Source organism: Sebastes umbrosus, chromosome 11, assembly GCF_015220745.1.
Source record: "Sebastes umbrosus isolate fSebUmb1 chromosome 11, fSebUmb1.pri, whole genome shotgun sequence".
In the NCBI taxonomy this organism is placed as follows: domain Eukaryota; kingdom Metazoa; phylum Chordata; class Actinopteri; order Perciformes; family Sebastidae; genus Sebastes; species Sebastes umbrosus.
This window is the reverse complement of record NC_051279.1, coordinates 5877554-5905481: the sequence shown is the minus strand read 5'-3', so window position 1 is coordinate 5905481 and position 27928 is coordinate 5877554. Positions and strand designations below refer to the sequence as shown.

The following is a 27928-nucleotide window of genomic DNA, read 5'->3' as shown; positions in this document are numbered from 1 at the left end:
GGAAAGATTGTAATCGAAAACTGTGGTCGGTATTCATCTTTGAACTTTTCATCAAAGGGCTGTGATTTAACTCTCTGGACAAAGTAGATGAGCATGCAGCTCTTCCAGCGAAGCAGAATGCGACACAGTGACTCATAGGGTCCAACTAACATTTGTTTTAAGCTTTTCTGGCAACACAAAGCTCCACTGTGATGAAAGCAAAATACCATCCGACGTGTGCAAAAAACTTTCCTTGTGCATCTCTGTGGTTAGCGGTTTCTCAACATTATAAAAGGGCACATTGTGGCAAAGCAGAGTGCCACACAACTTAGGAAATGTAGAAAAGAGTCTGTAAATGTCATTAATGTCATTTATCCTATATATCCTATAGATTTGTCAATTGTCATCTTTCCATACAATCAGCTGAACTCTAAAGCTTTTTCATAATGCAGCAAGGTCCAATAGTAAACTGCAAAGGTTAACAAAAACAAACATTAAAGGGGACATATCAGGCTCATTTTCAGGTTCATACTTTTATTTTGGGTTTCTAGACTCCAACATGTTTAAATACTTTAATGTTCAAAAGACACATTATTTTTTTCATACTGTCTGTCTGAATATACCTGTATTCAACCTCTGTCTGAAACGACCCATTTTAAAGCCTGTCTCTTTAAGCCTCTGACACACCAACCTGACATCTGAGAGCTAGCGGTGAGGAAGGCCGCCTGTTGCGTCGTCTCACGTCGCCTTTGTTTTGGCCGACAAGTTGCACTCGAACACACCGCAAAGACTACAGCCGACGGCTGATTAGCACGTATGTTCTGTGCCCGCGTGAGAGGAAATAATTCTCCACACCAGCAGGCGGCGGTAGTCTGTTTTCGTGATCCAAAAAGGAAACCGGAAGACCGAGCCGTTGTTATGATACGTACATGAATTAAAGCGGTGTTTTCAGACCACTCTCACTCACCACTTCACTGCTTCATTCCAGATGGCCATGTTGTTGTGAAAATAATCCGTGTATTGGAATGATCAGATGGGATGAAGATGAAAAAATGAGAAGAGCCTGTGTTTATCCTCTTGACTTTACTCGTTGGCTTGCTTTTTTCATGCACTGATTCGTTTAAGCTAAACAGTCAATCAATCTTCTCTCACCAACGGGCTCCGCCGTCAACATGCTGAATTGGCCGAAAAACCTCTGACACGGGCATAGTAGCCGATCGTGTGGGACACTCCCAAAAAACTAGGCCGACAGACGCTCACCGACGGGGAGGAAGTTAATTTGCACCCTTGGAAACTGCAGTCGAGAAAACAATCTCACCACAAGGTCCATTTAGTAGCTGCTCTGTAGATTTTGATCATATCACCTGATCAGCATCTTCATCAGCAGATCGAGTTCGCTCAGTTGTCTTGTAATTGTATTCCATAATGTCTGAGCACTTTCTGTCTGCTGATGAAGATGCTGATGTGATCAAAAGCTCCAGAGGTTTGTATTTATTTTTCCAGGTCAAGATTTATGTTGCGACAATAATTCAATGGAGGTGAATGAAGTTCTCTTGATGGCGCTCACAGGATTAAAATTTAATTATATAGAAAAACAGTGTCCCTGTTACTCAAGATAACTAAGTTCTCAGGGACCAAATTCTAATGAAGAAATAGTCCCTCTGAGAACAGTTGTACTGTTTGCAGAAAGATGTTCCTGATAGTTAGAATCATTTTCCAATGCTGTTGGCACCTAAAGCAAACTCTCTCCATTATACTGACTAGATATCACGAGAGATATTAAGTCAGAAAATGTTTTGTAACGTTGGTGAACTGACCCTTTAATACACAGCACTATCTGTCTGTTCATGAGGGACATCATCAAGGCTACCACGAGAGGAGGGAGACCATGAGTGTAATCGGTTATTGATCCCTGTGCCGTGTAGCCTCACGACTCCTCTTTCTATCGACTGCCTCCTGACTCTCGCCTCCGGCGGTGTGTGTGGGCGGTGCTGCATGAAGAGGCTGTTAATGACGTTATAAGGACTGTAATTGACAGGAGCAGGAGGTCATTTCTGCACAGAGATTTGAGTCTTGGCCAAACATGTGATGAGCCTGGTTGAGAGTTCAGAGGACGCGTCTAGTGAGGTCTAACTCTGAGGATATGTGAAGAGTCGGGGTGGAACACAGCCAAGAGCTGAGAGAGGAGGCAGATGGTGGAAATACATGAAAAAACATCAGACCTGAAACTGACAACAGAGTGCAACCAAGAAAGTGGAAAATGAGGTTAGACGTAGGGCTGCAGCTAACAGTTATCTTCATTATCGCTTAATTGACAAACACATCGACTTTACACTTTAATTCTCACGGCGAGAGCTGTTACTCAACCTGTGAAAACTGGGGGTGTAGAGTTTGAAAGATGTGGGCGTTTCTCAGGCAAGAAAGATCTAACCATATATAAGAAGTGGACGTAGTCACAATGAAATCACCCATTGGTGTGTCGACTGCCGTTTTGAAGCCTCGAGTTCGGCATCTTGGTTTTTCTGCAACCAGAGGTGACACGAGAGGGTGGAGCTCAGTACAATCGAAAGCTGAACGCCATGGTAGCGACCTGTCAACCACAAGGTAGCCACGCCCTAAAGCATAACCTGCTTTATGGTCTTTTTGACTCTTAAATGTCCCATATCGTGCTCATTTTTATTTTCATACTTGTATTTTGTGTTTCTACTAGAACATGTTTACATGCTGTAATGTTCAAAAAAACCTTTATTTTCCTCATATTGTCTGCCTGAATATACCTGTATTTACCCCTCGGTCTGAAATGCTCCGTTTTAGCACATTTTGACAGAATTGCAACAGAATTGCAACAGAATTGCAACAGAATTGCGTTGCTAGGCAACAGCTTGGGTCCGTGTGTACTACGTGTCAGCCGATGACATTCACATACACTGCAACCAGGAATAAACTGGGACACATTTAGAATGTTTACGTTTAAAATTATGTCAAGGGTCTAAATATTGTATATTTGTGACATCACAAATGGACAGAAATCCTGACGGTTTGTTTCAAATGCAGAGTTTCTGAATACGGGCTGTGTGTATTTCCCTGTGGATTGAGTGTTTCGATACTTTCACAGTATTCATATAGGACTTAAGCCTGCTTTATAATAAAGAAAAAAATGAAAATCTCACTTTTTTATAATATGGGACCTTTAAATAAACTCTTTTAAAGGCTGCATTACAGTTAAGTGATGCATTTTTCTGACCTTACCAGACTGGTCTGTTCTATTATTTGCATTTACCCACTTAGTCATTACAGTATATCCACATTACTGATGATTAATTATGAAAAATTTCATTTTGCAAATATTTTGTAAAAGAACCAATTGTCAACCCTACAACATCATCGCAATATTGATATCGAGGTATTTGGTCAAAAATATGGGACCATTTGATTTTCTCCATATCGCCCAGCCCTAGCTGAAAGCATGCACTGTGCCTAAATACAGCCTCACAGAGCAGCTTGCATGGCTGCAGACTCTTAGCCTTGAAATTAAATACTTGATTAATTGTCTTCCAATCTATTAATCATTGCAGCTCTAGTTTCTCACAATCCTCCTGAGGACCGTGACAACATTAAAGCTCAGATCTGTGCAGATTTTGTGGTGACAGCTGTTTCGTAATCAGAGACAAACATCTCGGCTGTGGTCATACTACTCAAGGGTTTTAATGAGTAACATGGAATTTGAATTTCTAATAAAAAGCAGAATGTTAACTTCTTTTGCATGTGGTGCCGCTGACATTCAGAGCAAGAAGACGTACAAGAAACCTCTTTATTGAATTTATTAAGTTGTATTCAGACACTCAAAACTGATCAGCCCATCACTAGTAATGCTGTTTTACATCATTAAAATTCATTAAGCTGTAAGAGAGACCACCAGTTAGGTTAATTATGCTACCTGCTCATAGCTGTAGGTTAGCAAGTCCAATACAGTCCGTCGTATAAAATCGAAGGGCAGTCATTAATTAAAACATGATCAACACTGTGCAATGCAATAAAAGTTCCTTTCAAACATGACCATGGACCATTTTCTGAGAAAAAAGTAACAAGACACCAGAGAGGGATTTTGTTAATAACACTACATATACCTAAAAAGACCACCAATGCTTAACATGTGACCAGTTTCTGACACGGTCTAGGATGGAGAAAAAAAACAAAAGCAGACCTATATTGAACTGTACAATTGTTCGGAACCTCTACATGATTTCCTTGTGAGCTCACGAGCTCTGCAAGCTGTGCTAAAGGAGGAAGAAGACAACATTGCACCCTATAACAACATTAGAGTATAGTTTTTTTTCCACAGACTCGTGACAATGGGTGGTAGTCCAAATTCTCTGTTTGTGTGCTGTCTGAACTCTATTCTATAAAACAATCCCCCCTTTGATTGAGATCACCCAAATATTGATGCAGGTTGACTACTGGCCTGGACAGAAACAGAGCAGATTAACAAAGACAAGAGTTTAACAACGAACTAGTCGTATGTTCAAGTCTTTGCAGCTCACAAAGCAGGATGTTCCACAGTTTCCTGTTGGTTTTCTTTTCCATGTGAAGCCATATCAGTGTCAACACTTTAACTCCTGTGATGAACATGAAAAGCATTTGTTAAATAATGAAATTTAAAAAAAATCCTGGCCTGAAGGTGTTCCTGATGTTCCAAAACTCCCATGTTTTCCACACCACGAAGACTTTGTTGTTCAATATGATTCACAGCAACGTGACAAGCCCATATTGCTCTACAGATGGATGCACATAATAATAGGAAGCCAGATGTGTATCAAGATATATATTTTTTTTTTCAATATTCGCAAAAGACTTTCCAACTTTTTTTTAAAAACTGGACAGAACCAAATTTATTTTCCGCACTTTCCACTAGGAGCCTTGGATGAAGATGTCTTCTCGTGTAACAGATGTGAGGGAGGGAGGGGATTCTTCTGTGCACATCAGTCCTCTCTCTGGCACCGTCTCAACACACAGATGCCTCACAACAGATGAGAAGCCGGGCGTCTCAAGATGTTAACAATTTGGTTTTCTTCTCATTGTGAGCGTAACTTAACCCGCCGCGCACAAACAGTATCGCAGGCAACATCATTCGCATCCAGTCGACCCTGTGAAGTGACGAATGAGGCTACACTTTCTCATCAGCAAATCACACGACACAATCACACGTTCACAGGTTTCTCACTCGCTCGTCTTTCTAAAATCGGGGTTAGTTTTCCAACTGAATAAGAGATAAAAATGTGTTTTTAGGCGTTGTAGTGATACATGCATCCATTATACTGATATACACTTCTTAAAAAAAGTTAAAAAAAAAAAAAAAAGAACATCAACAAAAAAAAAAAAAAAAAGGTATTAGAAATGCAGCTATACAGAGTCTTTTAGCTATTCCAGGGGGAGTGAGGTTGACGGTCAGGTGTGACGTCAGGAAGCCAAGGAGCCCGATGTCCAGATGTTCAGTTGGGAAGGGGAGGGGTAGAGGAGAGGGGGGGTATGTGTGGGAAGGATGAGCAGGAAGAGCTGGGTTAGTTACTGCAGCAGGAGCGGCTGGTGGGCTGAGCCGTCTCCGTCAGGTCCACTCCCCGGTTCCGCCCGCTGCTGGCTCCGGCCGCTTGAGGCTCATTCTTGGGTAGCTTCTTTGCTACAATGACACAGCAACAACATCAGTGATGATATCACCATAGATAATCAGATAACCCCACCTATGATGACAACAAAAATTAATTCTTGAAGGGGGACCTATTATGCTCATTTCCGGGTTCATACTTGTATTTGGGGTTTCTACTAGAACATGTTTACATGCTTTAAAGTTCAAAAAACGCTTTATTTTTCTCATACCGGCTGTATTATGTTGTTTCGTTAAATTATCTGTTTTGTTTTTTTTTGTTAAATGTTTTGTCTAATTGTGCATATATTGTATTATTGCCCTTGAAAATGAGATGGTACATCTCAAGGGGTTATTCCTATTAAAGGGTTTCCACTATAATAATTTATTTTTTCTAACAAACACATAACAAACAACCATTTTGGATAAAGGTCCCTTTAAGGCCCGGCACACCCACACAGGTGTTTTCATTTACTTTGGAATTACGAGTCAACGCAACGCACTAACAATAATAACGTTGTCATTTGTCCCGCCCTAACAGGAAAATGAGGATCTGTCAATCAAGCACAGCCTGCGCTTGAGAAGTCTAATCAGGCAACATGAGTGTTTGTTTGGAGTGTGGGTGTGGAGAGGACTCTCTCATAGACAAACTATCTACTGGCAACACTGTTTCTACACCTCAAACTACTTCACATTGTGAGCTGACGGGCCTTATTTTGCAAGAAAACTATGCGATTGCTTTTTGCTAGAAAACAGTGTGTTCTTCAAATGCTAAATGTGCTACAGCTTTCAGATAGTGCATTCTTCAAAGGCCACAGAGTCCTCTAGACAAGCTGAAGGCCGAGCCAACCCTACGTCTCTTCCGGTCTGACCAAATGCACAAATACTTCAACAACAACCACCAGGAGGTTTCCATAAAGAGTGGTAAGTACCAGTTCACCTAAGTGAACTTTTGATTTCAGTTCAAGCCTGGCCTCCAGTATCCATATCCTGCAGTGGCTTTTTCATTGGTCCAGTTCCTCAGTGACAGTGATCGCCTGAATGCATTTGTGTACACATGATATTCCCCAACTCTACGGGTTGAAGAGAACAGCCTGAATGCCCCACTGTCTGTCCACAGCTGCTCAGGAGATTGGTGTATCAGGGCTCCAACAGTAGGGCAGATGGTATTTTAGATGTATTTTAGGGCTGTCAATCGATTAAAATATTTAATCATGTGATTGTCCATAGTTAATCGTGATTAATTGCAAATTAATCGCACATTTTTTTATCTGTGTAAAATGTGCCTTAAAGGGAGATTTGTCAAGTATTTAATACTCTTATCAACATGGGAGTTGACACATATGTTTGCTTTATGCAAATGTATGTATATATTTATTATTGGTCAATTAACAACACAAAACAACGACACATATTGTCCAGAAACCCTCACAGGTACTGCATTTAACATAACAAATATGCTCAAATCATAACATGGCAAACTGCAGCCCAACAGGCAACAACAGCTGTCAGTGTGTCAGTGTGCTGACTTGACTATGACTTGCCCCAAACTGCATGTGATTATCATAAAGTGGGCATGTCTGTAAAGAGGAGACTCGTGGGTACCTATAGAACCCATTTTCATTCACATACCTTGAGGTCAGAGGTCAAGGGACCCCTTTGAAAAATGGCTTTGACAATTTTTTCCTCGCCAAAATTTAGCGCAAGTTTGGAGTGTTATTTAAGCTCCCTTACAACAAGCTAGTATGACATGGTTGGTACCAATGGATACCGCTACAACCTCCGAAAGATCGATTGCGTTAATATGTTAAAGAAATTTGTGTCGTCAAAACAAATTGGCAACAACGTGTTATTAATATTTATGTGGTCAACCCTACAATATCATCCTTAGGTTTTCTAGTTTCATATGATATCAGTATCTTTACTCTAGCGTTAAAACTGAGCCTGATATAACCTCCAGAAGATGGATTGTGTTAATGCGTTAAAGAAATTAGCGGCGTTAAAATGAATTTGCATTAGCCCGTTATTATCACATTAACTTTGACAGCCCTAATTTATTTATTTATATATATATATTAATGATAATTGCTAAAATCTGCATATAGATAAGATTAGGGAGTTTAAGATGTAAGAGACACTTACCAATGGCCATGAATATCTCATTGACGTTCATAGAGGTCTTTGCTGATGTTTCCATAAAAAGCAAGCTGTTATCATCTGCGTATGACTGTGCATCCTACGAAAGAGAAACCAACATCAGGACATCATTCATTAGAATGACCTCACAGTTTGCATAGTCAAAAAACTAAATGTGGAGGAAGCAAAGTAGTAGATCTGATCAGTCAGACAGAGATTGTGTTAATCTGGCAAAATGTTTCAGTCTGTGAATGTTTTATATTAGCTTCAACAGACTTTGACAACTTCCAATGTATTTGTAAAGATTTCTCTGGTTCTGTTTACATAATTAATTAATTAATAATGACTTAAAATGACACAAACCTGGAAGTCCAGTGCTCTCTTGTTTGCGAGATCAGCCTTGTTCCCAGCCAGAGCTATTACAATGTTTGGACTGGCTTGTCTCTGAAGCTCTTTAACCCAGTTCTTCGCCCGTACAAATGACTCCTGGCAAGCAAAACAGGGAGGGGGAGAGGTTGTGGGGGGGGGGGGAGGGTGACTCAGTTAGTGAAAATAACAATAAGACCCCATGTGATGGAAAGATGAGGACAACAGGAGCCTTCCTGTGATGTCTGGCTATGCTTTTGCTCATCTTTTGATCAAGTGCAGAACAGAGGCACATTAAAAAATTACGCATTTGATGAAATATGAAACTAAAGTAAAGTACATGAAACGTGGGTGACATGCTTGTTCTTTGAGTTTTGAAGAGAAGGACATATCTTTGTTCAAGACCTTGTCTTTAAAAAGATCATCATCCCATTTTTGTGACTTCTTTCAAGCACAATTTACAAATAGAATATAACTAAATCAGCTGCTGCCGTAGACGCAGCTGTTTTTCCGATGTTAAGGCTGTTTTCAGATTTAATCAACATCTTTAATACTAGAAGACACTCGCTGTTAAATATATAAACTTTGTGGAGGTTAACAAAGTCCATTATGTTCTCTTTGTAATCAAATCTATCAGCACATAAGGTATATTTACACATATTTGTGAGCATTGTCATGCCAACCCTTTCGGAGTTAAGTGACTAATTAGGTCTAAATACATTGTCTGTAACACAACTGTGTTGTCATTTCTAAATTTGTCAAGATACCAAAATAAGTTGGGTTTTTTTTTTGGCCTGACTGTTACTAAGACATTTTTAACTGGAAACGGCCACTATCTCTCTTCCTCATTCACAACAATGTCATTCCAGCTACGGTTAGTGAAAGCAGCGCTGGTCAACAGCAACCACATGACAGAAAAGCTGGCACCTAACTCACCTCATTTGTTATATCATACACCACAATGGCTGCCTGGGCACCTCTGTAGTACATTGGAGCCAGACTGTGGTAGCGCTCCTGACCAGCTGTGTCCCAGATTTCAAACTTGACTGTTGTGTCGTCCAAACATACCGTCTGAGTCAGGAAGGCAGCTGCAGGTGCACAAAGCAGAGGAGCCAGTGACAAATGGGCATGTTAGCTACTGAGACACACAAAACGTGTTTCTGCGAAGGCAATAATTTAAGACCAATGCTGGAGGCATAAACACACATACTAGAAGGATTATCTGGTTGACTTAGTCCACATTTTGGAAAAGCGGGCCCTAGAGATATCAAACATGTTTTATACTGATAATCCAAAAACTGGATGGGTGCTGAAGCATGAAGTAGGGTGAGATTCACTCACATTTAGTTTTAATTTTTATTTCCTCTGGAAAGATTAATTGACAGCAAAACACCCTGTTCACATTCAGTCAGTTACACACACTCACACCAGGAAACTGCCCAGTACAACTTCACTTTTGCTGTTCTGGGTATCATAACAGCAACCTTTGGGTCACAAACCTGGAATTTGATTCAACCATATCCAGTAAGCAGCATGTTTGCCAAAGGGCAATCAGTGTAAGATTATGTAGATGATAACTGACTGCTTTAATCTCACATAAACTGCTGAACACACCAGGATTTAGATATGGAGGTCCAGGAATTCACCTAACTAGTGCAGTGCCTGTTTGGGGTGTGACTTATCTCGCGGTATTGTTGCTGGAAGTGTTGTCGGGACGTGCCTGTTTGGAGCATTTTGAAAACCGCTCATTGATTCCGGGGAAGTGAAGAAGAGTTTGGTTGTAACGTTAGTATATTGAGTATCCAGCAGCAAAAGCGAACTGCAGTCAATGAGCTGCAGCCTGTAAAGGCCCGCTATGGACGACATGATCGACTCAGTCCGCAGAGCCCTGAAGCCCCGCCCCCGCACAGACTGCTATCGCTCGTTTATTCAAAGTTTATTAATGTTGAACATGTCGCGTGTTCAAATTGCACCAAGTTCGACACTGCACATCCTCGGGTCCCCAGCAATACACCCGTCAAGTGTGAAATAGACTGGATGAACGGTTCACAAGATATGCGAAGGACATACGTACGTACATACAGAGATTCCTCGCTTTATAGTTCAATTATTTCTTCAGTTCTCTGTTTCTACTGGCCATTTTCACACTCACAATTCTCCATCTATTCTTCATTTCCCTTCTTCTCAAATTAATTGTTTTCGTATTTACTTACTGGGAACTATGACTCTTGTGACAGCTATTTGCTTGCACCCTTATGAGGGTGATCTCAATATTCAATGCTCAGTCCACTGTGTGACTCATTGGAAGTCTCTGCCAGTAATATCCTTGCATACAATTTCCAAGGCCTGTTCACAGGAAAAACGCCAGAACAACAAAGATACATACCTCCGATTGTGCTTTCTTGGAATTCGTGAAACTGTCCCTTGACGAAACGAAGTACAAGACTTGACTTCCCCACGGCTGACTCTCCTAAAAGCACAAGTTTGAACTGGCAGATCTTGTTGCCTGCGTTTGGCCCATTGGGTCGTGTAGCTCCGCCTCTACCTGCCATGTCACACTGCCCGGTCTCTTCCTCTGGACGCTGACGTACTGTGGAAACCTGTAGAAAATACCTGAGCAGGAGAGAGAACAGAAAGCAATCAGTTTCACATAAAAAGTCTAAAAGATTCAAAAATCAATGTCAGGAGATTGAATTTTACAGGTTTGCTAAGTTTATAAGAAATTAAGCAACATTTTACTGTCTGCAAATATGAATCATTATTACAAGACAAGCGCAAATTGATTGTTGTTTTATTTAGCCTTAAATCATGCTACCTATTTTAAAATCATAAGTTTTTTATCTGTAGGTGAATGAGCCTTAAACTTAGTGGACATAGTACAGAGAACATAAAAAAAAACGTACAAGCAAACACAACCAGGCCTAGGTTTTATGTAGAAAATGCTGCTGCTTAACTTCATAAGTTTCTTACAAAGTAAAAAAGTCCAGGTATGCAGCTCATTAATGACCAATACCACTTCCCAAATCGTGGTATGAGCAACTCCAAAAATGAAATTTACTAAAGCAGCATACCTGGTTAACGTTGTAGCTGTCATTTCTTATAACTCATACCGTACGCGTGTACTGTTAACTCAAGATCATTCTTGGTTCAATCGAGATTTCAAAATATGTTCTACCTTACTTTATGTAAAATTTTGACAAAAAAATACTATTTGGAAGTATATGATTTCAGAAATTGTCGACTTAAAAAGCGTTGTTTAGAAACTAAAATGTTTATGTGTGTTATCTTTGTAGAATGGAGGAAATATTGAGAAATTTAAATGTCATATGTTTTACGCTGTTGTTCCATAAAACAAGCAGTCAAAACCCGGAGGCCAAAAATGTAACGGATGACATAATGACCATGTAGGGAAAATTACTGTAGTTCACTACACACTGAGTCAACAAGAGTTTCACATTACCAGCCACACTTTTTTTCCTCTTCAAAAAAATAGTTGGTTGCTTGCCATAACTAGCTAAGCAAATAAGTGTAACAGGTAGGACAAAAGACATGCGAGGGTTTGGCTCACACTGTAGTGAGAGTTCCTCCTGACCCCAACATTTTGACATCTGAACTTCTGCTTCCAAAGTTCCCAAAAGCTTCTCACCTGTTTACCAAATTTAACTGCAACATCTAGAAAAGTAAAAAAACAGTCGACCAACTGGTGTAACTGCAACAACAAAACCTCTGGCAACTCCTGCTTGTAGCTTTAAAGTTATGTGAGGCAGACTGTCACAAAAGGGGGATTAGTCACACACGAGTCTGGGCACATTATGGGAATATGTTTCAAGGTTAAGTTACAGACAGGTTTTCTATTTAGCTATATTTAAGGAGCTGTACACCCGGCGGTGCCTCAGGAGGTTCTGAGGGTCATTAAGGACACGACACACCCCGACAACAGCCTGTTCTCCCTCCTGCCCTCTGGTAGAAGATACAGGACCCCCAGGACTCACACCAGCAGACTGAGGAACAGTTTTGTCCCCCCAGGCCATCAGACTTTTAAATAGATAATTCATACGGCACCTTCTCACACAAAAATATATCTTATACTGTATATACTGAATATGATCTTAATGTATATGTTCTTAATATGCCCTTGTACAAAGTATTTCCTTCTATAATTGTAATGTAATTGTAATGTAAATGTAATATAACGTATTATTATTTGAATTGAGCTTCCCAGCAAAAAAGTATTTCACACGATTGTTACTGTATAACAGGCGTGACAATAAACATCTTGAATCTTTAAGGTGAATATCAACATAAACCAGATTAACCAGACAAACATCAGATTCTCCCTGTAACTTGGGATATTATTATTATTACCACCAACCAACCAAGAAAACACAGCGTCAGTCCAATAATATGACTGTCTACTTCGTAGGAAACGCGTTACGACACAGAGTTAACCACAAATAACCTGTTATTAAGGCCATCAGACTTTTAAATAGATAATTCATACGACACCTTCTCACACAAAAATATATCTTATACTGTATATATTTTCTTAATGTATATGTTATTAATATGCCCTTGTACAAAGTATTTCCTTTTATAATTGTAATGTAAATGTAATATAACTTATTATTGTTTTAATGGAGCTCTCCAGCAAAAAAGTATTTCACACGAATGTGTAACTGTATAACCGGCGTGACAATAAATATCTTGAATCTTTAAGGTGAATAACAACATAAACCAGATTAACCAGACAACATCAGCTTCTCCCTGTACCTTGGGATATTATTATTATTACAACCAACCAACCAAGAAAAACACAGCATCATTCCAATAATATGACCAACAACTTCGTGGGAATCTTGTTACGACACAGAGTTAAACCACAAATAACCTGTGGTGTTGTTGTTGCCTGTCTCGAATTAGCAGAGTAATGACTGCTAGCTGTAGCAACAAAGCTACCTATTTAAGTTCAGAGCCTCTAAGTCAGCACAACACCTATCAAAAAACATCATTTCACCTGTGTAATGTTTGTTTCAAGATTCAAGAGTTTTTTTTCCATTTGCACCAAGGTAATTACAGTACAAAATAAGTAGCACATTCAACTCAACACAATAAATAAATCGATTATTAAAATATAAAAGTGTAGCCCTCAGTGTAGTCAATAAGTAAACTAAACTACCCTCTGCATAGGAACGATACCCCCAGAATACAAATATACAGTATATATGCTCCATGACCGTGTTAAAAGAACTTGTAGCTCTCATAAAAATATCTTAAAAAAAAGAAATAATTAATATATTTCAGACAATTACACAGTGGAAGGCAACATATTGCACAGCATTACAGAAATTAGAGTTTCAATCTGTGTAGTATCGTACACACCAAGCTCATACACACACTAAGATATGACATTTAACTCTACATGACGTTTGAGAAATAGAGTAAAATAAAATAAAATAAAGAAAAATAAAATAAGATAAAGAAAAATAAAATAAAGTAAAATAAAATAAAGTAAAGTAAAATAAAATAAAGTAAAGTAAAATAAAATAAAATAAAGTAAAATAAAGTTAAATAAAATAAAATGAAGTAAAATAAAATAAAATAAAGTAAAATAAAATAAAGTAAAATAAAATAAAGTAAAGTAAAATAAAATAAAATAAAGTAAAATAAAGTTAAATAAAATAAAATGAAGTAAAATAAGATAAAGAAAAAGAAAATAAAGTAAAATAAAATAAAATAAAGTAAAGTAAAGTAAAATAAAATAAAGTAAAATAAAGTTAAATAAAATAAAATGAAGTAAAATAAAATAAAATAAAGTAAAATAAAATAAAGTAAAATAAAATTGACAAAGATAAAAATATATACTAAAATGAAGGAGACTTTATTGATCCCAGGGGGTCTCTTATATAAACATAAAGAAATGTAAGTAACATGTAAGTAACATGTAAGTTATGTACATAAACACAATATATGTAAAGAAATATAAACTAATAAAATGAGAATATAAGAAATATGTACAAATATTTGTAATATATAACAAATAACCACAGTGCAAATAAGTAAATACTGAGAGAACACAACATGATGCTAGTTTAGGGTGTGTACAGCTAATGTGACAGCTAGCTAGCTAACCTTAGCTTAGCATTAATATAGTGAACTCTCTCCTCAATCAGTGGACTAAACACAAGAGTCACAGTTATATATTATAAACGTAGGTTAACGTAGTGTAATATAAACATGACGACTGATGCGGATTCACAACGTTAAGTTACAATGCTAACTAGCTTTGGCCCTTCCACTGTGGCTAACACAGTGAAGCTAACGTTGTTTAGCTATAACTGCACGGCCTATAGAAAGAAGGTAAGGACACTGGTATTGCGATATGGAGTTTCGCGCATGCTTAGTGTAACTCAAGCTGCGTATTGGCGCACCAGATTCTACTGCGCATGCGCTAAACCACCCCGGAGATATGACGCATTGATGACGCGTGGACCCAGCCTCCCTTCCAGAGGCCGTGGCCGCATCGGGAGGAGCCCGCAGGTTAGCTCCATTAGCTAGTAAATATCAGCTACTCACCTACCAAACAAGAGAGAGAGCCAGTTATGGTGAATCTTCTGGGGTTAATCTTTGTTGTCTGTTGTCACAGTGTGTGGATCATCCAGCGAGCTGCAGTATAACGTTATGTTTCATTAAAGGCTCCTCGATGTCTCTCTCCCACTTCTTTCTCTCAACTTCCCCTTTTCGCATTGAACGAAGGATGATGACAGATCGGATGACTGGAACTGACAATCCGCCTACGTCATAGTGAGACGGACCAATCAGATGCTCGGGTTTATTCCCAATTTATTGATATCCAAAAAACAACTACAAGACACAGAAAATAAAAGACTATTAAGACGATATATTAGGTCGAAAATAAGCAGTTAAAAGCAGTCTGTCCAGTACTTTAATATAAATAAATAGCAAAACGATTATTCGTCATATTTGTGATTGACTATTAATTTACATAGATAGATAGATAGATAGATAGTAACTTTATTGATCCCGAGGGAAATTCAAGTTTCCAGCATCACAGTTCCATAATGCAAAACATGTTTGTAAAAAGGCAGTAAAAAAGTTAGTACTATAAAAGTACAAAGTACAAAAACAATATACCAGATATAAAAATACAAGGAGATGAAGAAAAACTGTTAAAACTGAATATAGTGCAGCTGTGAGACAGGACTATTAAAAAGTGCAGAAGAGACTGTTAAAAAATGAGTATAAGTGCAGGGTAACTCCAGTAGCTTAGTCTAGTGCACTGTGTGCATCAGCTAACACAGTAATAAAAAGTGCTAAACAAAGTGTAAAAAATATGAATCATTTAAATAAAAGGAAGTATAAAAATAGGAGCACTATATACAGTATTGACAATAAACAGACTATTAACAAAATTGCACAAGTGGAAAATTATATTGCACAGTGAGAATGAATGAATGCAATTCCACCTGAAAATATCAGGTTATTATCAGGATATTATCAGTTTTTGGTGTGTAAGTGTAAGTGGTCTACTGGGAACAGTGCTGGTTGTGGAGTCTGACAGCTGCAGTAAGGAAGGACCTGCAATAGCGCTCTTTCACATACTTATCTGACTTTCCAAAAAAACTACAAGACACAGAAAATAAAAGAATATTAAAGGTCCCATAGTGTAAAAAGTGAGATTTTAATGTCTTTTATATTATAAAGCAGGTTTAAGTGATATATAAATACTGTTAAACTATCAAAACCCTCAATATACGGAGGAATACACACAGCTCATATTAAGAAATTGCGTGTTTGAAACAAGCCGTTAGGATTTCTGTCCATTTGTGATGTCACAAATATACAATATATTTAGACCATTACACGGTTTTAAAACATAAACATTCAAAATGTGTCCCAGTTTATTTCCTGTTGCAGTGTCTGTAAATAACATCAGCTGACAGGAGGTAAACATGGACCCAAGCTGTTGCCTAGCAACGCAATTCTGTTGCAATTCTGTTGAAATGCACTAAAACGGAGCGTTTCAGACAGAGGGTAAATACAGGTATATTCAGGTGGACAGTATGAGGAAAATAAAGTTGTTTTTTTAACATTACAGCATGTAAACATGTTCTAGTAGAAACACAAAATACAAGTATGGACCTGAAAATGAGCACGATATGGGACCTTTAAGACTTTCATCGAGATATTAGGCATAAAAAGAAGCAGTTAAAGCAGTCTGTCCAGTACTTTAATATAAATAAATACCAAAACGATTATTTGTCGTATTTGTGATTGACCATTCATTTACATAACTAACATTAAGTGTATATATGTATATATATATATATATATGTATGTATATGTGTATGTATGTATATGTGTGTGTATGTGTATGTATGTATGTATATATTGCGTGTTGTTTTGCATGTGCATATTGTATATTATAAATTGTATATTATAAATAAAAAATTTGCGCATATAAGAAAAGATAACAAATTAGTTAATATGATTAAGATAAATATGTAAGTAATGAATTAGTATTGTGATTAAGTTATATTATAAGTAATGAATTGGTATCCTGGAGTGATAACAAATTTATATTTTGATAAGGATAATTATATCAGTAATTAATTTATATTTCTGTATGACACAGATTAAAGGTAATAATTATAGTTAGAATAATTATAAATAATAATAATTATAGTTAGACAAATTAAGGAATATCTAATTAGAGTATATGTATGGCTCCTTTTTGAATATGTAAATCAAGGCATCAAGTGTTTGACAATTTATTTTTCTTACGTTTTTCATTGTATGTAAATACTACTTGTTTCTGACTGTCCACTTGTTGGTATGATAATTCTTTTTCTTTATTTTTTCTCTCTCTTTTTTTGTATTCTACATGTTCGAAATAAATTTTGAAATGAAAAATGAAATAAGTCATACAAATGTCACATTATTATCCCAATTTTATATTCACATACAAAATATTATTAAATACCCTTTTATGATTGAACGGTTTGATGTTGCTAGTAGTGATGTGTCGGTTACGAACGAGCCGGTTCAAAGAGCCGGCTCTTTTAAGTGAACGATAAGAGCCGGCTCCCGTCCGAGAGACGTTTTTTTTTTTTTTTCTTTAATTAATTCAAGGTAGAATGATAGGATGATCTTCTCCGCACCACGGGCACTCCATGCACTGATTGTGACTGAATGTTGTGTTAATGACATCCGTGCGACCAATCAGGTGATGACAGACAAGGATCATACCATCAAGCAGAGAGGGGCGGGGGCGCGCGGCGCGCTGACGGTCTACAGGTACAGAGCAGGAGGAAGAGGAGGAGAGAAAGAGAGAGAGGAGTGTGGTGTGCGAAAAGCAGACAAGGTGAGTGACAGTCGGAAATGAAGCAGCATGCAAAAAAATTATGATCTTCTGGAAATTATAAGGTTAAGTATAATTATATTGAATAACTTAAGTGATATATGGGCACAATAGATAGATGGATAGTAACTTTATTGATCCCGAGGGAAATTCAAGTTTCCAGCATCACGGTTCCATAGTGCAAAACATGTTAGTAAAAAGGCAGTAAAAAAGTTAGTAGTGCAAAGTACAAAGTACAAAAAAATATACCAGATATAAAAATACAAGGAGATGAAGAAAACTGTTAAAACTGAATATAGTAATAAAAACATATGTTTTAAAACATACTAATCATAGGTCAAAACAGCACTAAATTTGCCTGAATTATAAAAGGCAGAAGTGGTAAAACAAAGAGCCGTTTGGGAGCCGAAAGAGCCGGCTCTTCTTGGTGAGCTGAGCCAAATGATCTGGCTCACTAAAAAGAGACGGAACTCCCATCACTAGTTGCTAGGCAACGAAACTCAAAACAGGTGCACTGCACCAGCGTAGAAGAAGAAATTGGTGTCGCGTAGCAACCAGGATGCTTAAAACTTTTCCCATAGTAACTTTAACGTTAGACGATAGAAGTTAGGACGGACGTTAAACAGACAATATAAAGTCAGAAGCTTTACCTTTGTTGCCTCTGTTGCTGCTGCATGCGATATAAAGTTGAATATGACCGACGGAAATACATTTTACCTGTTGAAAGATACCTGCAGATGTACAAACATACAGAGGGTAAGTGGACTTTAAGATGCAGCAGCTAGATAATGTTGCGTTAGCTTACTGCTAGCTTAAACTTAACATTTGTGGAGCGTTTAATTATCATAAATTAACCTTTAGTCTTGGCGGATAGGCTACTGTACACACTGAATACTATCATGTTTTTCTTTCAACACCAGGCCGGGAAACTTCCACCTGTAGGAGACGATGCTAAATCCTGTTTACAAGAAGCAGAAAGGGTAAGAACATGTTGTATGTGTGTGTGTGTGTGTGTGTGTGTGTGTGTGTGTGCGTGTGTGTGTGTGCGTGCGTGCGTGTGTGTGTGAGCATTTTATTTATTGTTTGTTTGTTTATTTATTTTGCACAATTTAAGACTACACAACATGACAAAAAAAAAAAGAAAAGAATAATATACAGTGCAGGAAGAGGCAAAAAACCCACTGGGCTTATGGGAAGCCTCCAACCAGAGACAAGAGTAATATAAAGAAATAATAGATAGATAGATAGATAGATAGATAGTAACTTTATTGATCCCGAGGGAAATTCAAGTTTCCAGCATCACAGTTCCATAGTGCAAAACATGTTCGTAAAAAGGCAGTAAAAAAGTTAGTAGTACAGAGTACAAAAAAATATACCACATATAAAAATACAAGAAGATGAAGAAAACTGTTAAAAGTGAATATAGAGCAGGGTAACAGCTGTGATACACGACTATTAAAAAAGTGAATATAGTGCAGAAGAGACTGTTAAAAGTGAATATAGTGCATTATTATCTGTCCTGCAGACCGTCCTCCTTTGATAGAGACTGACGGGTTGAGTAAGAATGGACCTGAGAATTTGTTTTAAAATAGGTCTTTTGACACTGGGATGTGGCGTTAGTTAGCTTTGCTGTTAGGTGCTGAGTGTTGCACATTTATCTATCTATGGAGTGCATTCCTTTATATTTATCTCTGGGTGCTTTTGGCACAATTGATATATGGGGTATATGGTATGAAATATAATATAAAGTAGCAGACAGCTTTGTAAATTTTGAAGGTGTATGTTCACTCTCTCTAATATCAACGTTTTCTACTTTCCAGCCCCCCACCCCACTGCTGATAAGGCAGTTCCGCAACAGCATCCAACCAGAACCAGGAGCTATCAGAGTGCACCAAGGGAAGGCAAATGATCCAGATATTGCCAGCACCCTTGTTCATGGCATCAGCACCAAATCTTCCCTCACTGTGAGTAAGCACACATACCTCCTTGTGGGTTAAAGGGCAAAAAAGAGGGTTTTTACTACCCCAAATTTAGTGGGTTGATATATTTTTAGATTAAAGCCATTGAATCATTTATTACTCTGCTTGGTCCTGAGATTTATTGCTCCTAAAGCTTACCCAAATCTAGGACCAAAAGTTCTTTGTTTGTTGGCATTTTAAGATGCTCCTGATACCCAATGCCTCTCAGAATGTGTAATTGTTGCTGTAGCTAATGGGTCAATTCAAGAAAAGATGTTCAGTGGCAGTTTTACTGTAGTGTGTTCAGTTTTGGCACAAGCTGACTTTGCATACAGTACACAGTTTTAAGCATACAAACACACCCAGAATATGGATATAACTTCTTCATTTTTACATGTTTCCAATAGGGCGGCAGCTTGTTAAATCCTCCACAAAAGACCTGGGTCCAGCAGAAGTTACAAGATATCGGTGAAGAAGGGTACGCCTCCAATCAAAAGGCACCGCTGGGCCGGTCACACAATCAGCATCGTGGACTTCCCACCTGGTATAACGACAAAACTACATATGGTGGGAAAACAGTTAGAGGTATGTGTATCGTCAAATAAGGCCACAACTGACACAATTTTTTTTTAAAAAAGAAGAAAATATTCTGTTAAGACACAAAAGCTTTAACATTAATATGCAAATAATTATCAATTTTATCCAAAAAAGTCAACCTTGTATTTATGTTACTAGTCTCCCAAAAATGTTCAGATTTTTTTTAAATGTTATGTTATAGGTTTATAAATAATTATAGGGAGAGTAGGATTGAGGTGTCTCTTCTCTTTTTGTCCAGGGTTGGGTATGGGTGAGATTATTAACCCTTCGAAAACAGTGGAGGACGTGGAGAGGGAAGCTGAGGAGGGACACCAGTCTTACATTCGTAGCCACAACTCCTATTTTGTTGGTAAGAAGAATGGAAAAAAATATATTATGCATAAGGCCTTTCATCACAATAAAATCACCTTGCTCTACTCCAGGTGAGCGGATTGATAGGAAGTACGACTGGAGTAACAACAGTAAAGACAGCAGCTTTGGGATCCCTACACCTCATTTCCACGACGGACGTGATGTTGGCAAAACTCTCCACTGGGTGGGGGAGACACGGAAGTAAGTGCTGAAATAAGTGGGCACAAGTGTTTTGTTGTTAATTTCCACAACACTATGTATTCATTCAGTGTATACCTAACTTAAAGGAACATAAATTGTACCTGACCCTGCGCTTGTATTATTGTACCACAGGTTTACCAGTCCAACGACTGTTTGGAAGAGATCTGGGAAATGGGAAAAGATGGTGCCACAAATTGGCAAAACCAACAGTGTGTACGTTTCTGTCACACTTCGTCTGACCAACTCCGTTACCTCTGACTATATTTTACTTACTAATGTTTAACTTTATTCTCTCATTAAACCCATCTTTTCAGGAGAGGAAATACCTTGAATCTTCCACCGGATCACACTTTTGGACTTCTCTTGCCGCCGGCTGAATTTGGTAGAGTTTATATTAAAAAAAAATCATTCCTGTGTTACATATTGGAACATCAACAGATGTGGTGTGTCCTGAAAAAACATATATATACATTTTGTCTGCTTTCTGCACAGGTGTTGGAGAACTAATCCACGCCACAGAGCCAGCCCAGTACGTGAGAGGCCAAGACCAACAGCACAGCCTGGTCAACGCAGTGCGAATCCACCTCAAGAAGATCAATTTCGAGAACTTCCACTCCCTGCTGCAGGCATTCAGTCATTATGACAAGGTACGTTGTTGACCAATACTTTCAATCAGCTGACCATTCAACTCACATTTAACAACAACATTTAAAGTAACCTGAAAAAATACAGCAGCACTTTATTCACTGTAAGTCAACATAGCACGGTTTCTCAAACCTATGTTTTAATATCAAAGAATAATCAATGAAATCAGAGCACACAGTCCTTTCTCACAGTGGACATTTTTACTGATCATAGCAGGGAAAGCACAAAAGCAATGAATAATATTAATAAACACCCTTTTTTACATTTAGGCCCTGGCTGTGATTATTGATGTCAAAGGTTACACCAGTGTTTAACAAACAACCAATCGATTGATCAAGAAACTAATCAACAGATAAATCGACAATGAAAATAATTGCAGCCCTAAAGGCCAGGGATGTGACCCTGGTGTTAAGACATGCAATACAGTGACAGTGCTACTATAATTTTCCTATCACAGTCTCACACTTGTAAAAACATACTGCAGTCGTTGAGCCTTTCTATGTTTAACTGTTCATGTGTATCTGTTTATGAAAATCACTAGGCAGGCAAGGGAATGATTGACAAAGCGGACCTGCAGGCAGTGTGTCATCAGTTCCAGCTGGACGTGAGCAGGCCGGTTCTGGATGATCTGATGGACTACTGTGACACAGACAAGGACGGACTTATCAACTTCCTGGAGTTTGCTAACTTCCTCAACTGGAAGGACAAGATGCCCATCAACAGTCAAGAATGCATTAGGGAGAAAGGTCAGTTAAATGCATTGTAATGTATATATTTATTTACTGAGATGCTGTCCAATTATGGTAACCTTGAAGTTGGCATATTTTTCTAGAACTGCTCTGCTTCACTTTCACATTTGTATGCATTTATCCCTGCCCAGGTCTCAGGTATTGAATTACAAATGCAGTTAGATGATTTATTTGTTATGGTATTTCAGATTCAACATTTCCTATTTATTTTTTTCTCCTGCAGAGCGTCAGACCAGCACGGCTCCAGCCAACATAGAGAGGAAGCCTCTGTCCTTAATCAAGCCTGAGGACCTGGAGCCTGGTAAGCCAGACAGCTCACTGAAGACCCTCAGGACCCTGAGGCGACCCAGGGCCAGCCCAGACCACTTCATGACCTCCTCCAACCTCATCGGGTCTGTCAGGGATCCGTCCACATCAAGTAAGTCAGAAATGGAGATGTGTGGTGACAGGTAGATAAGCATACACATTATCACACAGTGCTACATGTGTAATGGAGACTGAAGAAAAAGGACAAAATGATTTATAGGGTTGTTATTTGACTTTTTGCTTGCCTGCTTGAAACCCAACAGGTGGGATTTGTGGGTGACAACATAGTATGTTGGGAGCCAGAATGTGCACAGTACAGAAAAAGGGGGAGGTCAAAGGTGAAATAACCAAGAACCACAATATGCAGACACTCTCCCTCACATGCAGATACCGTATAATGACACAAGCATGACACGTTTGAGCTCACATTGTGGAAGATGTAAAATACTGTAAGTGAACTTATTGCAACCATTAATTCTTGTAGATGGTAAATCTCACTGCCTCATATTGTCATAGAGTCATATTAACTAAAACCTGCTTAAATGCCTTCTGGAGCATCCCATGCATTACTTTTCTTTGCTTAACAGGCTTGTTTGAAGACATTTTTACTGATGTGCAATAATTTTATAAGCGCTAATTTAACATATTTATATTTCATTCACTCCCATCATGTGGTCTCTCTTTACATAGACAGCCGCGCCTATGGGATCCCGTCTGTACGCTCCGACCTTCCAGCTCCACGCATAAAGAGAGTCAGTGACATTACCAACTATGGCGAAACATCCACAGCTGGAGATCTTCTGCATCCATCAATTCATGCTGTTCAGGGTGTTTACGAGGAACACTTCTTCTGTCCGCGCAGCAAGAAGGAGGTACGCAGTACGCACAAGATCAGCCGTATAGTGTAATTAAAGGATCATTTTGGTATTTTTCAGCCTGGATTCAACCTATTTTCCCATGTTCTTGTGTCTAATTGACTGATGGGGACAACTCTTTTTGAAACTGGTCTAGTATTGAGGGAGAACGCTGCAGCCGCCAGCCGCTAAACAAGCTGTAATGTAATCATATGGGGCAACCTGGCACCGTCAGTTTATGTCCACTAAAAGTGCTTGTTTTCGTGACAGGCTAAGATTGTTATTAAGTGTCTTTCAAAGAGGACTGCCATGGGACACCGGTGTTGTCAGAGTTTGTAGTGTTGGAGTACAGAAAGTGTAGCTTAGTATTATCTAACAGATTTTCAATGTAATCACAATAGCACACAATAAGTCACACAATAACAAACAGACTGGATCAAGGGAAAGGTAAGAAATAGGGTTTTATTTCACTGTAGGGTCTTTTCCATAATGTTGTCAGACACTTATAACAATCTGAGCCCATCAGTGACAAAAACAAGCACTTTTAGTGGACGTAAGCTGACGGTGCAAGGTTGCCCCAAATGATTACACTGCAGTTTTAGCGGCTGCAGCGTTCTCCCTCAATACTGGACCATTTTCAAAAGGTGTCGTCCCCATTTGTCACTTAGACTCAAAAACATGGGAAAATATGGTTCAGATTGAAAAATACCAAAGTTATCCTTTAAATAACAAAATAAGTAAATACTCACAGTAAAAGGGATGGACCCACAGGAGAAGCCACCGTGGCAATTGCTATCCAGAGTTTTTATGGTCATGACAAATCTAGAAATGTCATAGAAATCCCTTTTTCTAGGCCTGGAAAAAAAGGTTTTGGAAAAGTCATGGAAAACAATGTTATAAATATTTTAATGCGGTTAAATGAATATCAGTTTTAAACGTGTTTAAACACACATCGGTCTCTCGCTGCTGCAGTGTGGCTTCAGTGCTGTTAGATAAAATAAATAAAAAGACAAGAATACATAAATCTCAGATATAACTTGACCATGTTTTACTTAATATGTTTTTTCATACTGACGCTCTCATCCTCCTCTTCACAGATTGCAGAGATCTTCAGGAATGTGGGTGTTGATATTTCTGAGGAGACGTTCGAGGAGGCCTGGAGGCTGGCGTCCATGAAACATCCGGCCGGGGAGGTTTGTGTCGAGGTTTTTCGTAACGTACTCAAGGAAATAAAAGCAATGTGATACGCAAGATGTTTTTACCGGCACAGTGTTGGTGTGATGGGAGTGTATTTTTGACACAATGAAGAAGAATGAATTGATTGATGGAGCAAACATTCACTTGAAGAGCATGGTAGTTGTGCTGTAAAAAAGTCATGACAAACATAATGAAAAAATTATTTTTTACACCGCCATTTTCAATAACCTCAAAGTCAAGTACAACCGTTTTTAAAGGGCAACAAAAAAGGCAGTTTTAATACAAATCACAATCTTTTTGTATTTTGTTTTCCTTTGCAAGTGGAACACTTATTTTTATACATCTAGAGCAACACAACACTTTCTGTCCTTACATTGTTGTTTATATGAACTCAGCTACTGGGGATCTGAATGAACAAAATCAGCTTTGCTTTCTTTGAAGTGATGTACTCTTGCATTAATATGAGAACTCCCAAGAAACAATATGTTAAATTGAAATCTGTTTTTGTGCCAGTAGAGTCTATTTGAGCTGGCATGTGACCCAACTAAATACTGAGAACAACATCATCTGCACATCATTTATTTATGCTGTCACATATTCTGTTGCTATTATTCTATTCAACTGACCTAAAGGAACAGTGTGTAACATTTAGGGGGATCTCTTGGCAGAAATGGAAAATAATATTAATAAGTAGTCAGACTGCTCGTCTGTACCTTTTAACTGACACACACTCCGTTATGTCAGGTTTTTTCAATACCGTAGATAAGCAAATATACACGGTATGATAACCATCAATGTTAATACCGTTGTATACCATGATGTCCTAAAACCCTGAAATGAGTTAGCATTTTAGCACTTCTGGTTCCCTCGTCTGAAAGTCAATGGGTTTTTTGAATGAGTTTTTAGTTAGATGCCTGAAATAAGGTCTGTGGTTAACAAAAGCTTAAGAAATAAATACTCGTAGAGATATACAGTATACTCACGCTCATGCGACCGTGGTGTAGTTCGTTTAAAGCCTAACGTTGGCTTTTTACCTCTGCTGATTGCATTCACACTTCAAAAATCATAAAGTGGTGTTGATTTGACAAAACGTGTAAGTATCATAAACATTTGTTTGCCACAGATCTTATTTTCTGCAATAATCCAAAACCCAACAGAAAAATCCCACTGGCTTTTTGTTGAGGGAACCAGGGCGATGCTAACTTCCTGGCTGATCATCCCTGGAGCACTCCCCACTAGATGCTGCCAGATCTTACACACTGCACCTTTAACCTTTTATTTCACACTGTTACTTTATCGTGATTGTAGTTATGAATCTGTTGAAACAATAAATGCAGAAAAGGAACACTACATAAAACTTTAACAAAATGAACCCCTTTTTTAAATAGCTAACGTCAGATTAATCTGTTGCACCATATAAGCATCCATTACAGTTCCTGGCAAAGGTCCCACCTAAAAGAGGGTTATGTGAAGTTACATACTGTATCTGATACACTCTTATCAATATATGGACTTTGCTCTTAGTCAACATCAAGTTGCTCTCATGTGATGACATACTGGAGAACCGGACTGCTCCTTCAAGTGTATCTCCATTATGGGGAACAGCAACAAACAACTTGTTTTATGTAGTAAAGCCACCAGACTCCATTAACCATAACAGTATTTTTACCTCACAGAATACGTGAGTTGCTGGTCTACCGCTGCCTCAATCGGCTAGTTTGTTTGTGTTATTGTGTGACTTTCTAACGTGGCGTGCACAGCAGCACATTGCTTAGCTTACTGTGCCAGTGCTCCTGTCTGCTTCTGCAAACTGGGAGCATGCCGACCACCATCTAATACCAACCAGGTTCATATTTTCATGCTCATCAGCATGCAGGGAAAAGACAAAAACACACGCATTGGTGGAAAAAAGCAGAATGTGTTTATCATTCATATTAATAATTACTGTAATTGATTAAAGTTGGAGTCTGCTCTTGGTTTTGAAATCACAGATTGTGTTGAAGTAGTTTCAGTCTTGACTTGTTTTGACTCAAGCTGTCTTTGTTCTGGCCTGAATATTAATACCAGTTTCCTGTCAAAGTCTAAGTATTCATTAGTCACCACACAAAATATTAATAACATCACAAATTCAGAGATAAACATGTCAGCAAACAAAGAAGTGTTTTCCCCATTACAGATCTGTTTATAGACAATCACTGTCTCTATCAAAATGAAAAATGGAATTTCATGCACACAAACAGCTCATTTGTCATGTCAACATTTCATCTGTGTTTTATTGGAAGCAACATGTCATCTTTTGTTGGTACACCTAAGCTGCTGCGAAACAGTGTTAATTCTTTAATTGATTGCTTTGGACTTAGCAATAACAGCCGGTGTGACTCTTTCTATGCTGGTGAAAGACCTGAGTAAATACTGAGAGGTGCGTTCTCCGTACCTTATCGTATGTTCTGTCAGAGAGTATTAGATCTGATTTCCAAGCATATTTATCTTATAATTCTATTAATCAACCTTGAAATGGGAAGTCTGACAGAGATAGCACAATTAATTTATGGCTCCTTGGAGCTGAGACACATGCAGACATACAAACAGACACACAGATTTTCAAAGAGGTACGAGGAATTGTTTGCAATCTGTTTCGCTAGCCAGATTAATGAAACATCTTGGCACGCAGCCTCGACTGATGCACACGTCTGAAGATTACAAAACAGTCAAATAACTAATAAAAAAACCATTAGCTCTTTGTACATTCACCACTTGTTTTTGTTTTCTTGTTAATTTCCATTAAACTGAGTGATGCACAGGCGTGGTAAATTGTTTAATGTGCTCTCACCATATCCATGAGCATATTGACATGTGCTAAGCTAACCGCACTCATTTAATCTCATTAGGACTCGGCGAGATGCTCCACTGGAACCAAAAAACCCCCACGCAAACTTCCACAGACCACATTTTACTATGCAAGGAAAATTAGAATAATCCTCGCCGTGTTTCATTATGCATGAATTAGCGGCGGCTAATGACAGAATCCTCTCTGTTTGTCAGATATGTTGTCAACATTAATAATATTGCAGCAAGCTTTAACAGAATGGGATGACACGCAGCATTCATGAGCCTGTCAGACGTGATGTCTTTGACAAGTGACACGTTTCTGGCAATGACCGTGGGCTCAGACACAGGCTTCGTTTGAGGTAGTTAAACGGCGGGGGAATTTTCTGCTACAATTTGTCGCTCTTGCTTGGAGCATAACTATTTTCACTTGTTATAAGACTCGTAGTACTTTGAACTCTCATGTCGCCGACAACCATGTTACTTATTGTTTCTTACTATGGAAAATGGATTATCTTGTTGCCCGTTGCTTGTTTTGACAATACATTTACACTAATATATGTGGTCCCTTATATATATTTTCATCACATGTGGCAAATACAGTCATGGAACACAAGGACTTCACTCGGGCTGACCCGAATGCTTCGACTGTTGCCATGGTAATCGACCTCCAAATCAGTATTCGAATGCTTAGATTTCTATTTTTTATATACAAGCATGTAATAATAGTTATCCCATGAAATAAG

At 38.4% G+C, this 27928-nt stretch overlaps 2 protein-coding genes across 3 annotated transcripts; one reads left to right on the top strand and one right to left on the bottom strand.

The window, feature by feature from the left end:
* Positions 1-3776: 3776 nt before the first annotated feature.
* On the bottom strand, positions 3777-14892 carry rab5ab (RAB5A, member RAS oncogene family, b). Of its 2 annotated transcripts, none has more exons than XM_037784822.1 (6): positions 14697-14890; positions 10506-10732; positions 9056-9207; positions 8117-8239; positions 7760-7853; positions 3777-5653 (listed from the first exon to the last, which is right to left on the bottom strand). In XM_037784822.1, the coding sequence occupies exons 2-6, from the start codon at positions 10669-10671 to the stop codon at positions 5538-5540; spliced, it is 651 nt and encodes a 216-aa protein (XP_037640750.1). In that variant the 5' UTR covers positions 10672-10732; positions 14697-14890; the 3' UTR covers positions 3777-5537. The 2 variants fall into 2 exon arrangements, with proteins under 2 accessions (XP_037640750.1, XP_037640749.1); XM_037784821.1 differs by having other exon boundaries at positions 5515-5653; positions 14693-14892.
* A 3153-nt stretch (positions 14893-18045) lies between these two features.
* Positions 18046-25708, top strand: efhb (EF-hand domain family, member B). The gene is made up of 13 exons (XM_037784820.1): positions 18046-18254; positions 18419-18478; positions 19319-19462; positions 19864-20041; positions 20292-20402; positions 20476-20605; positions 20738-20818; positions 20920-20987; positions 21098-21252; positions 21792-21996; positions 22223-22417; positions 22996-23177; positions 24257-25708. Exons 1-13 carry the CDS (start codon positions 18192-18194, stop codon positions 24401-24403), a joined length of 1719 nt encoding a protein of 572 aa, XP_037640748.1. The 5' UTR covers positions 18046-18191; the 3' UTR covers positions 24404-25708.
* The last annotated feature ends 2220 nt before the right edge of the window (positions 25709-27928 follow it).